The sequence below is a fragment of the Motacilla alba genome, chromosome 27 (assembly GCF_015832195.1).
Source record: "Motacilla alba alba isolate MOTALB_02 chromosome 27, Motacilla_alba_V1.0_pri, whole genome shotgun sequence".
NCBI lineage: Eukaryota > Metazoa > Chordata > Aves > Passeriformes > Motacillidae > Motacilla > Motacilla alba.
This window is the reverse complement of record NC_052042.1, coordinates 1,053,547-1,067,990: the sequence shown is the minus strand read 5'-3', so window position 1 is coordinate 1,067,990 and position 14,444 is coordinate 1,053,547. Positions and strand designations below refer to the sequence as shown.

General features: G+C 54.3%; 1 protein-coding gene across 2 annotated transcripts in view; it reads right to left on the bottom strand.

Moving 5' to 3' along the window:
• The window catches only part of SCN4A (sodium voltage-gated channel alpha subunit 4), a 47,581-nt gene that overhangs the window by 25,330 nt on the left and 7,807 nt on the right, over positions 1 to 14,444 (bottom strand). The window contains exons 2-10 of one of the 2 annotated variants that reach the window (XM_038163126.1): positions 9,901 to 10,199; positions 8,935 to 9,055; positions 7,924 to 8,011; positions 7,152 to 7,280; positions 6,982 to 7,073; positions 5,105 to 5,434; positions 3,403 to 3,466; positions 2,800 to 2,941; positions 1,840 to 2,052 (exon numbers count right to left, since the gene is read on the bottom strand). In XM_038163126.1, coding sequence (XP_038019054.1) covers positions 1,840 to 2,052; positions 2,800 to 2,941; positions 3,403 to 3,466; positions 5,105 to 5,434; positions 6,982 to 7,073; positions 7,152 to 7,280; positions 7,924 to 8,011; positions 8,935 to 9,055; positions 9,901 to 10,164 — 1,443 coding nt within the window. In that variant the 5' untranslated portion in view covers positions 10,165 to 10,199. Of the gene's footprint in view, positions 1 to 1,839; positions 2,053 to 2,799; positions 2,942 to 3,402; positions 3,467 to 5,104; positions 5,435 to 6,981; positions 7,074 to 7,151; positions 7,281 to 7,923; positions 8,014 to 8,934; positions 9,056 to 9,900; positions 10,200 to 14,444 lie in introns of those variants that run through there. The other variant, XM_038163125.1, reaches the window with a different exon arrangement.

Genomic DNA, 14,444 nt, shown 5'->3' with positions numbered 1-14,444 from the left:
CATACAACAAAATAACAACCCCCAATACCAAACATACACAATACAACATACACCATTTTATAACCATTGAAACTACCGACTTCCCACTGCAACACCACCTCTAACCACTTCTATTATTACAAATAAAAAAGAAATACAGTTTTACACAAAATTACACAAATTACAGTTTTCCCTTGCACCCCCTGCAATCAGCTCTCCACAGCTGAGTTAGGTCTGCTCAGATTTGATCCAGGAGAATAATTCCTAAGGACAAAACTGAGCAAACCTTGGTTCTTCAAGCAGGAAACTTTGCCCTTTGCAATGAGCTCTCATCCAAAATGGCAAAGAAGGAAAATCCTCAAGGCTCTTGCTGAAATGTAACTTCTGGGACTTTTGCACTTGCACTAAATGTTATGTTGTCACATTTCCATTGTATGCAAAATTTTTTTTTTGTCTTTTTTTGTCCTTTTCAACAGTGCTATTAAAATTTGAAGTTTAGTACACCCTCTTGTAGCACTGAGGATGCCACAGTGGAGTGGGAAATTCTGTGTTCTCACAGCACAGTGCTGAAATCCAGGATATTTTCCACCTTTAATCATGGGATATTAAATAGATTCAAGTCCCTTTTTCTTGTGGGTGCTTTGCCCTCACTCTCAGCTTGATTTCCTCTGTCTTTTTAATTTCTCTGTGTGACTCTAAAGGAGGACATCCCTTAACAAAGCCTTTGGGGATTTGGGCACAAATCCCTGGTGGATTTGCTCAGGGAAGGGGCCTCAGCACCAGCCTGACCCTTGGACAGGGCTGGCTCAGATGCTTCCTGCAAGCAGCAGCAGCCAGAGAGGAACAAGCCCCTTCCCAGGGGATGCTGTAGCTCTGGACAGATAAGAGAAGAGAGATAAGAGGCTCTGGAGAGAGTCAAACATTGGTTTGTCTTTACATGTGAGGGAGGTGGTGTCTTGCCCAGACAAAGAGATTTTTAGGGATGTCTCCTGTGGATGCTGCTGACATGGACCAAAAGGATAGTTAAAGCTGGAAAATGGCTGGGCTGCAGCACCAGAGGCTTTTGGCCATGTTTTTATAGGAATGTTGTACTGAAAAACATTCCCAAGGATGGCAAAGGGCTGAAGGTAACATCCTGGCACCACAACGGGACATCTCTTGTGTGAGAGAGGTTGTGCTTTGGCCAAGCAGGGCTGGAACAGATGATCCTGGAGGTCCCTTCCCACCTGGTGTCATCGGATCCCAGGGTGGTTTGGGTGGGAAAGGAACAGAAAGACCATTAGTTTCCAACCCTCCTGCAATGAGCATGGACACTTCCACCATTCCAGCTTCCTTGCTCCCATGAGGACAGCAGGACCTCCCTGGTGAGGCTCAGGGTGTCTCGAGCCCTTGGTTGTGCCTCCAAAGCCCAGGGTTTGCTGACACACTGAGCTGTGCTGCCCCATCTTCCCTGAATGCTCCTTTGTGCCCTGGTGACACCAAGCTGGGCTTCTGCCAGCCTTCCTGATGTGCTGCAGGAGATCCACTGGAACTTCTGAGCCCTTTTATGACCCTCACCTCCTCCTCCTCTCAAACAACACCTCATCCCTGTGCTGCTCCTCTCTGCTGCCTCCCAGTGCACCCTGGGCTGGGATTTGGATGTGGAAATTTGATCTTTTCAGCCTTTTTTGTCCCCAGCCATGATAGTATCTCAGTTTTCTGATTCAGATGTGATGCCCAAAATAGTTGCTCCATTTTTTCTCTACTTCCTAAGGACCAAATGGAGTTTTTATTTGGATTTTGGACCATGCTTATTGCTGCCTCCATTTCCTCTCCCTATCCCCAAGACCTCTCATTTTGGCCTCCACTCCTCCAACTCACCAGCCTTTCCTGCTCCTCTTGCTGCTTCTTCAGCTGCTCCATGAGCTGCTGGAATTCCTCCTCCTTCTGCTGCTCCTCCAGCATGGTGGCATCGTTCTGCTCAGCATAAGCCATGGCCACCACGGCCAGGATGAGGTTGATGAGGTAGAAGGAGCCCAGGAAGATGACCACCACAAAGAAGATCATGTAGGTTTTCCCTGCTGCCCGCAGTGTCTGTGGGTAGAGGTGGCAGGGATGTCATGATGTCACTTTGGTGACGCTCCCAAGAGAAGGTGCTGCCCCTCCTGATTGGGGTAGGAGGGGAAAATTTTGCTTCTGTCTTCTTCAAGGGTTGGTCATTGCCCAATGGACCTTCCTGCAGGCCCTGGCAGTGGGCTGGGACTGGTGGGAGGCAGAGAGAAGCCTTGGTTCCCAAGGTTCCTGAGGGCTGGGAGTGATGGAGGTGGGACAAATATTCCATCACTGACTCGCTTTGCTCAGCCCCCACATTTTCAGGTCTCATCTTCAGGACAGCATGGTCCTTTTCTGACTCTGATCATCTGGGCAAACCTTCTCAGAGGACAGGGGGTAGCCTCAGGTGTAGGATCCCTTTTTACCTGGCCAGCCTCCAGAGCCAGGGTCAGCTGGGGTTCTGTGGTGTCTCCCAAGAGGAAAACTCAAGGAGGGGACAAGTGACCTGGCTTCTCCTCCTTATCTTGTCCCTCAGCTCGAGCCAGAGGTGCTCTGGACAATCTTATAAATCCCTGATTTCCATGCTCGAGCTGGCAACACCCTGGGCAATACACTGCACTCCCAGGTTAGGGAAGTAGTAAATGGGACCATCCCCATCTCCACTGATCCTGGCGGGATCCACAGACCACAGGAGAAGGACCCACAAGGTTCCAGTCAGTGACTTTTCACCTCAGGGGCAGCACAGAGACAAGGAGAAGGCTTGCACAGGGGTGGAGGAGCAGTGCCTACCAGCTGGAAGAGGTTCTCCCAGAAGTCCTGGGTCATGAGGCGGAAGAGGGCCAGGAAGGCCCAGCTGAAGGTGTCGTAGCTGGTGTAGCCGTAGTTGGGGTTCCTCCCGGCCTTCATGCACTCGTAGCCCTCGGGGCACTTCCTGCCAGGGGGGCAGCCAGGATGAGACCCTGGCACGGCCCCGCAGCCAAACCCATCCCTAAGGGAGGGGGTGCAGCGGGGGAACCCTCCCCTCCAGGGTGGGACAGGTGGGATGCCTGGCCTGACAGCACCTGCCCCTGTCTGATAGCTGATGCCCCCCAAAGCTGACACGGGCAGGAGGCTCAGACCGAGACCCCTCAAGCTGATAAATTTGGGATGCCTAAACTGATTCCAGCTGAAGCTGATCCAGTTGTGATGCCCGAACTGATACCCTTGAGCTGGGACCATTGGGATGATCCAGTTGATACTCTCAGGGTGGTCCCCAAGCTGATCCACTGGGATTCCTGGACTGTTCCCCTGCAGAGCCACATTCCCTGTCCCATCCCAAGCACCAGGGGTCCCATGAGCTGTGCCAGCTTCCTGTGCCCTTCCAGGGGTCCAGAGGGAGGGGGTCTCACTCACCCAGCATCACTGCTGTTCCCGCAGAGCAGGGCATCCAGGGCTCCCTCCAGGAAGTAGTAATTGGCTGTGCAGGTGGGCAAGGAACAAGGAATCAAAATTAATGAATAATAAATAAATAAATAAGCACAAACACTGACTTTTAAACTCTTGGGTGCAACTTGCTGTCAGGGAAATTCCTTGAATCCCAGTGGAATTTGTTGACTCACAGTGTCAGGCACGTGGCTATCTACTCTCTATTGATTTTGTTGTTTATCTTGGCTCTGTCTCAGGGAGCTCCTGGGATTGTTTCATCAATCCAACCAGGTCCCTCCCAAGCCTGGAAATCCCTCTGGATCTGGCCAGAGCCAGGCCACCTGGAGAATGGGTTAACATGAGGTCAAAGGATCAGGGCTGGGCTGTTTTCCTGGGAAACTGGGGCATTGGCAGGAGGCACCAAGCATGGGGCACGGCAGGAGTCCCAGGAAAACCTGGGGAAATGCTCCTGCTCCATGGCTGCAACTTCTTCTGCTGCTCCCATTGCTGACCCCCCCCAGGGGTCCTTACAGCTCTTCCTTAGGGCTCCAGAGCCACAGGAGCTGCCAAGCAGCAGCACCCCAGTGACCTGCCCAGGGACACACAGGAGCACCTGCAGACACCCACACCTGGATGTGGCAGAGGGCAGCTGGATGCAGTCCTGGACATCACCCAGCACAGCCGTCTCAGCATTCTGGGGCTTCCTGGATCCTCCCTGGCCCTGCCTGCCTTCTTGCCACGGGGCTTCTCTTTATCCTGTGGGGGCTCAGGGAGGAAATACCCTGTTTGTGCAATTCCAGGTTTTTGGGCTGGCCCCAGCAGCTGCCCTGCTGCACTCACGGCCTTAGGCAGCTCCTCTGTGCTCAGAGCTCATCAGATCCTATGGATGGGACTTGTCCCCTACCAAAACCTGCCTGTAGTGAATGCTGGAGCTGATTGTTGGGCCAAGCAGCTCAGCTGAGACCCAGCTCAGCCTTCTGGGCTCTGCTGAGTGTCCTGAATGATATCTGGGGCATCCCTGTGGGGCACCCTGCCACCCTGCAGCTCTACCAAGCAGATTTGCTAGATTTTTACATTCTCGTGGAGTTTAAAAACTCAAAACTGAAGAACAAACAAAAAATTCACCACGCTTCAGGCAAAATTTCCAAAGAAGGGGTAAGAAAGGAGAAAGGTAGACCTTCCTGAGGAGCTGTGCTGGTCCCAACCTCTCCCTCCCTCTCTCCCTCCCCTCCTGTGGCTTTTGCAGTGTTGCATAAAGGCTTCATTGCGCACTGTGCTACTTGGGGAAGGGTTCAGATAGTGAAAAGTGGCTTCAAAATGTCATTCCTGCATCTTTTCCTCTGGTTTTCCACCCAAAGTTCCACCTGCTCCTCAAGGGTTTGGTCTCCCTGCTGTAACCAACCCAATGGCACATTGGCCCTGACCAGCAAGCGAGAGAAGTGGAGACTCTGGTCCATCCAAACCTTCCTGTTGTGAAACCTTCCTGGAAGAGCTCAGCTTTCCCAAGTGGACCTCATTGTCCCTGTCCAGAGGGATTTGATCCCATCTGTCCCTTCCGTGAGGGTGCACAGCCTGTTCCACCCACCAGGAAGGTCCCTGTGAGCAAACCTTGGCGTGGCCAGGAGGAGCAGGAAACTGAGGAGCAGACCGGGGTGGGGGGTCAGAGGAGAAGGGGCTGCAGGAGCTTTACCTTCATCACTGATGTAGGCCTCGAAGTCAAAGGTGCTGTTCCCCGTGAAGTTCCCGGTGAAGTTGCCGGTGAAGTTCCCGGTGAAGTTCCCGGTGAAGTCATCCATGAAGTCGTAGAAGGTTGAGTTGGCCGAGGTGTCGTTGTCCAGCCCCAGATCCTGCAGGAAGGTGCTGTTGGGGGGAGGCCAGCGCACACACTTCTGCCGGAGGTTGCCCATGAAGAGCTGGAGGCCGATGAGGGCGAAGACGCTCAGGCAGAAAACCGTGAGGATCATCACGTCGGAGAGCTTCTTCACCGACTGGATCAGGGCCCCCACGATCGTCTTCAGCCCTGGGGGAGGCGCCACCACTGAGCTGACTGCTCTTGGGTAATTTGTGGGGTCCCCAAAAGGTGCTGGCTGTGGTGGGGACGTGTGTCACCCCTGAGTGAGCCCCCAGCTCTGTGCTCACATCACACCCCAGCTCTGTCCCCACACATGGCTATCACCCTTGGGTTGGTGCTGGTGACTTCCCCATCCCAGCCTTGGGATATCCAAACCAAAGCCCACCCCAGCCTGGCAGCCATCAGTTCCTTTGCATTTCCTTTTTTCCCTAAATGCCACAGTCTGGCATTTTTTGGTACCAAACCACTGGAGTGAGGCACTTCAGAGTGGGAGATGGAGAAGCTCTTTGCCGGCCCAGCTGTACGATGCTGTGCACCTCTCCCAGCTCCAGAAAAGCCTCCATGGTCTAACTGCTGTCCCTGGGTGGCTGGGAGTCCTGCCAGACCCCTCATCCTGATCTCTTCAAGCTGGGAAATCCCTGGTGTGCCCAAGTGAAGGTGACAAAGTGACACGTGCACCTGGATTAACTCATCTCTCTCCACAGCATCACCGATCCCTCCCCAGGGAGGCTCATCCACAGATCCTCAGTGGGGTTTTTCCATGGAGGATGGAGTTCCTGTCAGCCAAGGTCTACATGGATGATGGGCAATGCTGGGACATCCCAATGTTCATCTTTGGAGCTTCTCTGAGCCCAGAGCTTTCTCACATGGAGAAATTCTTCAAGGAAATTATTTTTAGCCCTGCCTCCTGCCAGGTCATCGTTCCCCAAACTATTTAGGTAAAATCCTGTTCTCCAAGGGCCTGACCAAGGTCAGATGTTCTAAACCAGCTTATTTTTGCCACTGCTATTTCTGCAGAGCCCTTGGGGATGTTCATTCCAGAAAGAAGCAGCAGTTTACATTTTGCTCAATGCAATTTTTAGCCTGTTTGATGAAGGAAAAAAACATTCAAATGTGAACCCTCATGATCTGGAGCCTGCAGATCATGTGGAGCACCACAAGGAATTTTCATTTTCAGTTCAATCTCATGCTTCAGAGTTCTGTGTGCTTGCAGCAGGTGTTGAAAGCATGGTGTTGAAATGTTATCAAATTTGGAAATCAGCGATCAAAGGGATTTCATAAGGTGCTCCTCACAGGAATCCAGATGTTTTGGGTGATGTTAAACCAATACCTGTTAAATATCTCAGCTTCAGCACCAGACAGCCAACAATGAGCACAAAACTGAATCCATAGCTTCAAAAATGGAGAGATTTGGTTTATCAAACCCATAAATCCACTGGGAGCACAAATTCCCTTAATTCATCTCCAAGGAGCCCTAAAAAACATCACATCTGGCTCTCCAGGGGCTGCCAAACAAGCTGATGAGTGCAGCTGATTTCAAGATGTAAAATCAGCAGGACTGGTCCAAAAGCTGAATTACATGGAAAATTTATGGAATACCTCATTTCCTCTGTTTTCTCTTGGAGCTGCCCAAAGAACCAGGAATTGCTGGGAATGGTGGGAACACCTGAGCTCAGGGGAAGGCACGGAGGGGAGGCCCCTCCTCTAAGTCCCACCTGGTATCACCGTGATGGTTTTCAAGGCACGGAGGACACGGAAGGTCCTGAGAGCGGAGATGTTCCCCAGGTCCACAAACTCGGTAATGTAGCTGTGGGACAGGAGAGGGAAGAGCTGCAGGGGCTGTGCCCAGAACACTCCTCGTTCCTCCCCCTCCCACAGGACTCACGCCATGGAGATGACCATGAAGTCCAGCCAGTTCCACGGGTCACGCAGGAATGTGAAGTCGTCGATGCAGAAGCCTCTTGACAGGATCTTGATGAGAGACTCGAAGGTGTAGATCCCAGTGAAGGCATATCTGAAACGGGACTGGTCACCCAGGACACACTTGCCAGGACACACAGGTCCAAGGTTTGCCCACCCCTCCCAGGGGGAGCATCTGGAGGAGCTGACTCTGGGGGCTGATGTGTTTTTTTGGGGTGCTTCAGCACAGGGAGAGGTTTTCACCTCACTTTGTAAGGTGGGCTGGGACATCTTGAGGTACCAATCCCTCTGGTGACCATTCTGGAGCCCCTCTGTCCCTGCTGATGTCCCACCACCCCCATGCTCTCTGTAAAGCCCTGCTGAGACCTGACTGTGCAGAACCACAGCAGAAAATTCTGGATTTCCCCTCTCCCCTGGGTGTCCACGGTCCCTGGACAGGTGGAACAGCTCAGCCTCTCCAGACTGACGGTGCTGACCCAGACCAGCCCTACCCGCTCTTCAGGGCACTGCAGACATGGGGACCCCACCAGATTTTGGGCAGCTCTGAAACATTCTCACTCTTCAATGCCCTATGGAGAGTGTGGACATCCCTACTGAGGGCCACCAGCAGTAACACCCGCTCTGTGCTGAAGGGTGCCTGGACCCCCACCCCCCTCTCTCAGCCTTGGTCTTGTCCCTCCTGAAGGACATTGCCAAGCTGGGCTGTCCCTGTGGCCAGGGCAGGTCTCAGGACTCACTCCACGTTCTTGGACCACGCCGGGGGGTTGCTCATTGTCATAAACACGCAATTGGTTAAAATGGTGATCATTATGAACATGCTGAATAATTTAAAACCTGGTCAAGGACAAATGCGCTGGATGGTGCCTGGATCCCCCCTTCCCACAGTCAGGAAGCCAAGTGTCCTGTTCCTCTTGTCCTGGCTGCCACCTTGGAACCTCACCCTGCCCTGCTCTTCCTGCTGCTCTCCTGCCTCAGTCCTGTGCTCACATTTCCCTCTTTTCCTCTTTACTGCTGTGCATGGTCCCTGCCCCTTTCCTTCCTTTCTGCTCCCCTTCCCAGCTCTGTGGTGCTGGCTCTGCCTCCCTTTCTGTCCCCTGTGCTGCTTCCTCTCCATCGCCTTTGGATACAGCTTTCCCTTCCCTTCATAGTTTCTCCAGACCTCAAAAACCTTCATCTCTTTCCAGAAAGCTCTAACTCTTAGGCTCAGCCCTCTCTGCCTCTTTTCCTCCTCCCTCGTGGCCATGAACTCCCACTTCCTCCAGAGCTCTGCTGGGATCATTTCCACCCACCCTGCAATGCCCCTCATGCTCTTGGGCTCCTTTCCTGCCTTTCTCTCTCTGTCCTGGTTCCTCTGCTTCCCTCTCCCAAAGCCTCCTTGGTGCTCCCCTGCTCACCCCCTTCCCAATGGGACCAGATCCCCTGAAACATGAGCTTTTCCCTTCCTTTCCAAGTCTCCCCAGATCCTCTCCCTAGAAAACTTCACCCCTTGGGCTTCTTCCCTTTTCCATCCAAACTGATTCCTCCCTTCTCCAACCAGAAGTGAGCTTTTAGTGCCTCCAAGGTGCCCATCAAGAACCTGCTCCTTGGAGTAAAGCTCTGGGCAGCAAGTCCTGCCTGTGCTGGGGGCCCAGGAGGTTTCCACACCACCCCATCATCAACCCCTTCATTTGTCCCTCTCCTGGGGCTCTTTGGACTCTGAACTGCAGGGTTTGAGCTGGCCATGGAGCAGCATCCCAGAGATCAAGGATATGAATGGATGAGGACTTTGATAGCTCCTCTGCGGATGGGGTTGAAGGGCCCCAGCATGTAGAGGGCAGGGGTGGCCGAGAAGCGGAAGATGGACTTGCCCTTGTTGAGGACTATGAATGTCTGTGGAGAAAAGAAGGGAGGAGGGGTTAGTCCTTCTACACCCCCCAAAACACCACGGACCAAGGGCTGCACTTGGAGGGGAGATTTCTCAGCGTGTTTGGAGCTCCAAAGGCTCGGAGGTGCTCTCTGCTTTGAAAGAGGGGCAACCGCAGTAGTGTGAGGTGGTGGATTGTGGAAACCCAGGGCACCGGGAATATTTCTCTGTCTGCTCTGGAGTGCTCTGACCCCCAGGGGAGCACTGACTTGGACCCTCATTCATGGAGAAAGTTTCCTGGACTTCAAGATAGACTAGAATCCACTAAAGTGTGAAATAGATTATAGAGAGTAATGTAGGTGTATCGCTTGGTGAGAAATTGAGGTTTTGGGATTTTTAGTATGTTGTGGATGGAAGCAAGATGGAGGGCACAGGGTGTTATCCTGAGCTTCTTCTTCATGCTTCTTCTTCATGGGTTTGGGTACATTTTGTGATTGGGCAGAAAAGTCTGCATTGTGAGCTCTGTGGGATCAGTTATTGGGTTAAAAGGGAGAATAATCTAGGTGTCAGTTCTTAATTGGATAGTTTAGTCTTAAAAGCCCTTGTAACAAGGGATTGTTGGCCATTTTGTGCCTTGCTAACGAAAAGCTGCCGAATTCACAGTAGTGAGACTGTTTTACTGATAAGAAATAATAAACACCCGAGTCCAAACACGAACTACTGTCTCAAGTGCCTTCAATCCAGACCCAGAGAAACTGATAGTGGATCACCAGGATGGGCTCAGGTAACCACAGGAGGTCCCTGCTTGGGTCTTTTGCTTGGGGCTTACACCTAAGGCCAAGCCTACCACAGGCAAAGCTCTGGCTCTCACCTTCTTGTCCTTGTAGAAAGGGTCCAGGTCCTCCAGGGGGGTCCCGATGAGTTCCAGAGGTGGGTCACCATAGATGAGGGGCAAGTTCTTGCCGGCTTCCAGGTCACTGCTGGGCTTGACCTCCTCTTCCTCAGGCATCTCCACCTGCTGCCTCTTTATGCGGAGCGCCTCGGCCTCGGCCATGCGCTGCTCGATGGCGGCCAGCGAGGCCGGGGTGAAGGGGCGCAGGTTCTCGGGGCCCGGGATGTGCGGCAGGCCGGCCATCCTCTCATTCTGCTCCCGGGCCAGCCGTGCCCAGCCTGCGGGGACAAGGGGCTGCAACACCACCTGGGGACATCTCAGGGGCAGTTGGTGGCAGGATCTCAGCGGGGTTTTAGGAACACCACCTGGGGACATCTCGGGGGCAGTTGGTGGCAGGATCTCAGCGGGGTTTTAGGAACACCACCTGGGGACATCTCGGGGGCAGTTGGTGGCAGGATCTCAGCGGGGTTTTAGGAACACCACCCGGGGACGTCTCGGGGGCAGTTGGTGGCAGGATCTCAGCGGGGTTTTAGGAACACCACCCGGGGACGTCTCAGGGGCAGTTGGTGGCAGGATCTCAGCGGGGTTTTAGGAACACCGCCTGGGGACATCTCAGGGGCAGTTGGTGGCAGGATCTCAGCGGGGGTTTATGTGCGTTTATGGCAGAAATGTTGAGCTCGCAGGGAAGGTTGTAGTGCATGGATCATGGAGCACCCCGGGCCTTCCTGCTCCTCCCAGAACCCCATTCCCATCTGGAGCTGGGAAGCCTCAGTCTGGAGGAGGACCAGGGTGCACCTTCTGGTTCTCCTCAAGTCCCTGACAGGAGGGTGCTGCCAGGAGTGGGTTGGGCTCTGCTCCCAGGAGCAGCAACAGGACAAGGGGACACAACCTTAAGCTGCACCAGGGGAAGTTTATCCTGGACATCAGGAGGAATGTTTCCCCAGAAAGATGGGGCATTGGAAAGGGCTGCCCAGGGAGGTGATGGAGTCACCATCCCTGGAGGTGCTTAAGGAAAGCCTGGATGTGGCACTGAGTGCCATGGTCTGGGTGACAAGGGAGTGTTGGGTCATGGATTGGACTTGAAGATCTCAAAGGTCTTTTCCAACCTCATTAACTCTGTGATTCTGTGAATTCTGTGAATCTGTGATTCTGTGATTCCACCTCCAGTCAGGAGACACTGTGAGGCTGGGACACCTGGTGTCCCTGTCACCACCTGGCAGTGCCAGACACAATTTCACACCCCAAACACGGAGTTTCAACACAACCAAATATCTTGGGAAGCAGCGGCCCCGCTCCAGCTGCCTCTGCTTGGCAGAGCATCAACAGCTTTGCTCCTGCAGCTCCTGCAAGGGGCCTGTGGTACCTCAAACAGGAGGATCCTCAGCCAGAGCAGCTGGGTCCTGCTGGGCTGTGGCCCTGGCTCAGCTCCCAGCGGTGGGAAGCACGAGGAACCTGCCCTGCTGGGTGGCTCTGCTCCCAGGAAGGGTTAAAGGGTTCTCCTGAGCCAAAAAGTGAAGCAGTAACGGCACTTCTGGATGTTATAGGGATCGGGATGGCTTCCCAGAAGGAATAGGGTGGGTGGGTTAGGAGACGTAAGGATGTTCTGCTGCATAAAAAGAGTTGGAGAGAGGGAAGTGTGGAAGAGAGGGGTGGCTGCATCTTGGGGAAGAGGCTGACATGCCCTGGGAGAGGTGGAGATGCTGGCAGAGGCTCCCCCAACACCACAGAGGTTCTTGTGCCTTGACAGTGTCCCATAACTCCAGATGTGTGGGATATGAGCCCAACATTCCGTGAAACTCACCCCTGCTTCTCATGGACACTGGGACAGCGGCGCCTCTGTGCCTCACCCTCCCAAACCAAGCATCCCACTCACAAACCCAAACTTCCTGTGAAGCTGCCAAGCACCTGCCCCCCAAAAAACCTTAAGGATCAATAATCCCCAGAGCCCTGCTGTGCTGAGAGCTGGGGTTAGGGAGACCTGGACATTTACAGCCCTGATGGGAAAAGAGACTGGAAATGGAGCTGGGAAGGGGGCTCAGCCTGGAGCAAAGGAGGCTCAGGGGGCCCTTGTGGCTCTGCACAGCTCCTGACAGGAGGGGACAGCCAGGGGGGTCGGGCTCTGCTCCAGGGAACAGGGACAGGAGGAGGGGGAACGGCCTCAGGCTGGGCCAGGGGAGGTTTAAATTGATGTGTTGGGAAAATTTCTTCATGGAAAAGTTGGCCAGACTTTGGAACAGGCTGCCCAGGGCAGGGCTGGAGTCCTCATCCCTGGAGGGGTTTAAAAGCCCTGTGGATGTGGCACTTGGGGACAGGGGACAGTGGCAGCCTTGGCAGTGCTGGGGGACACAATTGGGCTTGATGATCTCTGAGGGCTTTTCCAACCTGAAGGATTCTCTGACTCCATCTGATTTAGGGAGAGCTCTGTCCTTGCTCAGTTGGGTTATCTAATGGCACAAACTGAGTCACATCACTGCAAAGTGGAGTCTGGCCCCAGCACAGCTTGTGGCCCCAACTGGTCCCCCACGTGTGGGGGGGATGGACCCCAGAGGTGGGACCTCATCAAAGCAAACAAAAAGGGAATTTTGCGTCTCAGGTGTCTCTGAGAGGGGACAGTGCCTGGGCAGGGGACAGAGGTGCCGCCAGTGCTGCTTCTCATGGAATTACTCTGAACTTACACCCAGTTCCTGCTCCACTTGAGCAGCTCTGGAACCTTCCCCTCGACAACAGGGAGCTCAAAAAAGCTGAGAAGCATGGGGCTGTGGCTGGTTTTATCACCCTAAATCCCAGGGGGAATGCGCTGGTGCAGGGGACCACAGAACACCTCCAGCTGGGAACGGATCCATTGGGGTCATCAGAGGGAGCAGCACCCGGGCTCCAGCAGGACCTTCACAGAATTCACAGAATCACAGAATTCACAGAATCGCTGGGTTGGAAGAGACCTTCAAGATCGAGTCCAACCCAGCCCCAACACCTCAACCCTGGCACCCAGTGCCACATCCAGGCTTTTTTTAAACACCTCCAGGGATGGTGACTCTACCACCTCCCCGGGCAGCCATTCCAGAACTTTATCACCCTTTTATGTAAAAAAACTTTTTCCTAATATCCAACCTATATTTCCCTTGGTGCAGCTTGACCTTCCCACCTCATCTCTGGCAGCTCTGAGGGCTCAGAGGAGCTCGTTACTCTGGGCAGCCTCAGTTTCCCTGGGAATCGGGGTTCGCAGAGCTGTCAGGAGCAGCCTGTGCCACGGGCTGTGCCAGTGCTGTCCCCGCTCGGTGCAGGGGGTGCTGCCCGGGCCGTGGTTCCCCGGGTGCTGCCGCTGCGGTCCCCAGCGCTGCTGTCCCCGTTGCCGGAGGTGGCTCTGCCTCCAGCTGCCTCCGGCGATCAGCGCCGGGCTCAGGTTTCTGCAGCCCCATGACTCTGCTCATTCCTGTCCCGGGGAGCCGCTGCGAGCAGCCCCAGCTCTACTCCTGCCCCTGTCCCCTCTCCTCCCCGGGTCCCTCTCCTGCCCCTGTCCCCTCTCCTGCCCCTGTCCCCTCTCCCGTGGCTGTGCTGGAGCCACCGAGCCACTCCCCGGGCCACGGAGCAGCGCTGGCAGCACCAGGAGCGGGCTGGCAACCGCCGGGGGAGATGCTGGGGCAGGGCAGCACTGCCTGAGATTACCCTGGGTGGCTCAAAGCGGGTGTTTCCCCTGGCATGGGAGTCCTTTGTGGCTTTTCGGTGTCCTTTGCAGCTCCCGGTGCTGCTCTGAGCCCTTTGGGGCCACCCAGAGAGGGTGGGATGGCCCCAGGGAGCAGGAGCAGGGCTAATCCCATGCCCAGATCCCACACAGCGCAGTCGAGAAGCCACCAGCATCTCTGGTCGCCCCTCAGAAGCAAAGCCAAGCCCAGGCTGTGTGGGGGCTCGGCCCAGAACCCCTGTATCCCCAGTGAGCCCAGCCCCACAGGGGGCATGGGGTGGGGCACACAGCCGGGTCCCACCAGCCCAGGTGAAGGGTGCCACCCTGGGACCAGCCCCTGGCCATGGGAACAGGAAAAGCAGCCCCTGGCACATCCTGGCAGGTTTTTAGCAGCTCCTGTGAATAACCCAGACCAAACTCCTTGTGCTCCCACAGGTAAAGGCAGCTCAGGCCCAGTGACAGGTGTGGCACGAATCACCCACGAGGTCCCTGGGGGCTCTGGCCCAGCTCTCCAGCACCTGAGTCCTCCAAGAGTCCCTGACTAAAGAAGATCCTTGCCCCTCATCTTTGCTGCTGGGAAATCAATCACTTAAAATATCTCTACAGAGCACTGATTTATTTGCTTCTTCAATTTTGGCCACCCAGCTAAGAGGAATGACTCCTTTTTGCTGTGACACTGTGGCAGCAGCTCTCTGAGCACAGAGAACAACAAGAACTTTCTCAGGCCTTTCTGGGAAAGGCTGTGAGAAGATCAGAGAAAATAACGATAATTCTTATCTTAACTTGTGAACATCTGGAATGTGTTATGGAGATTTGTTTACCAAAGGGTGGTTTCCTAATCAGC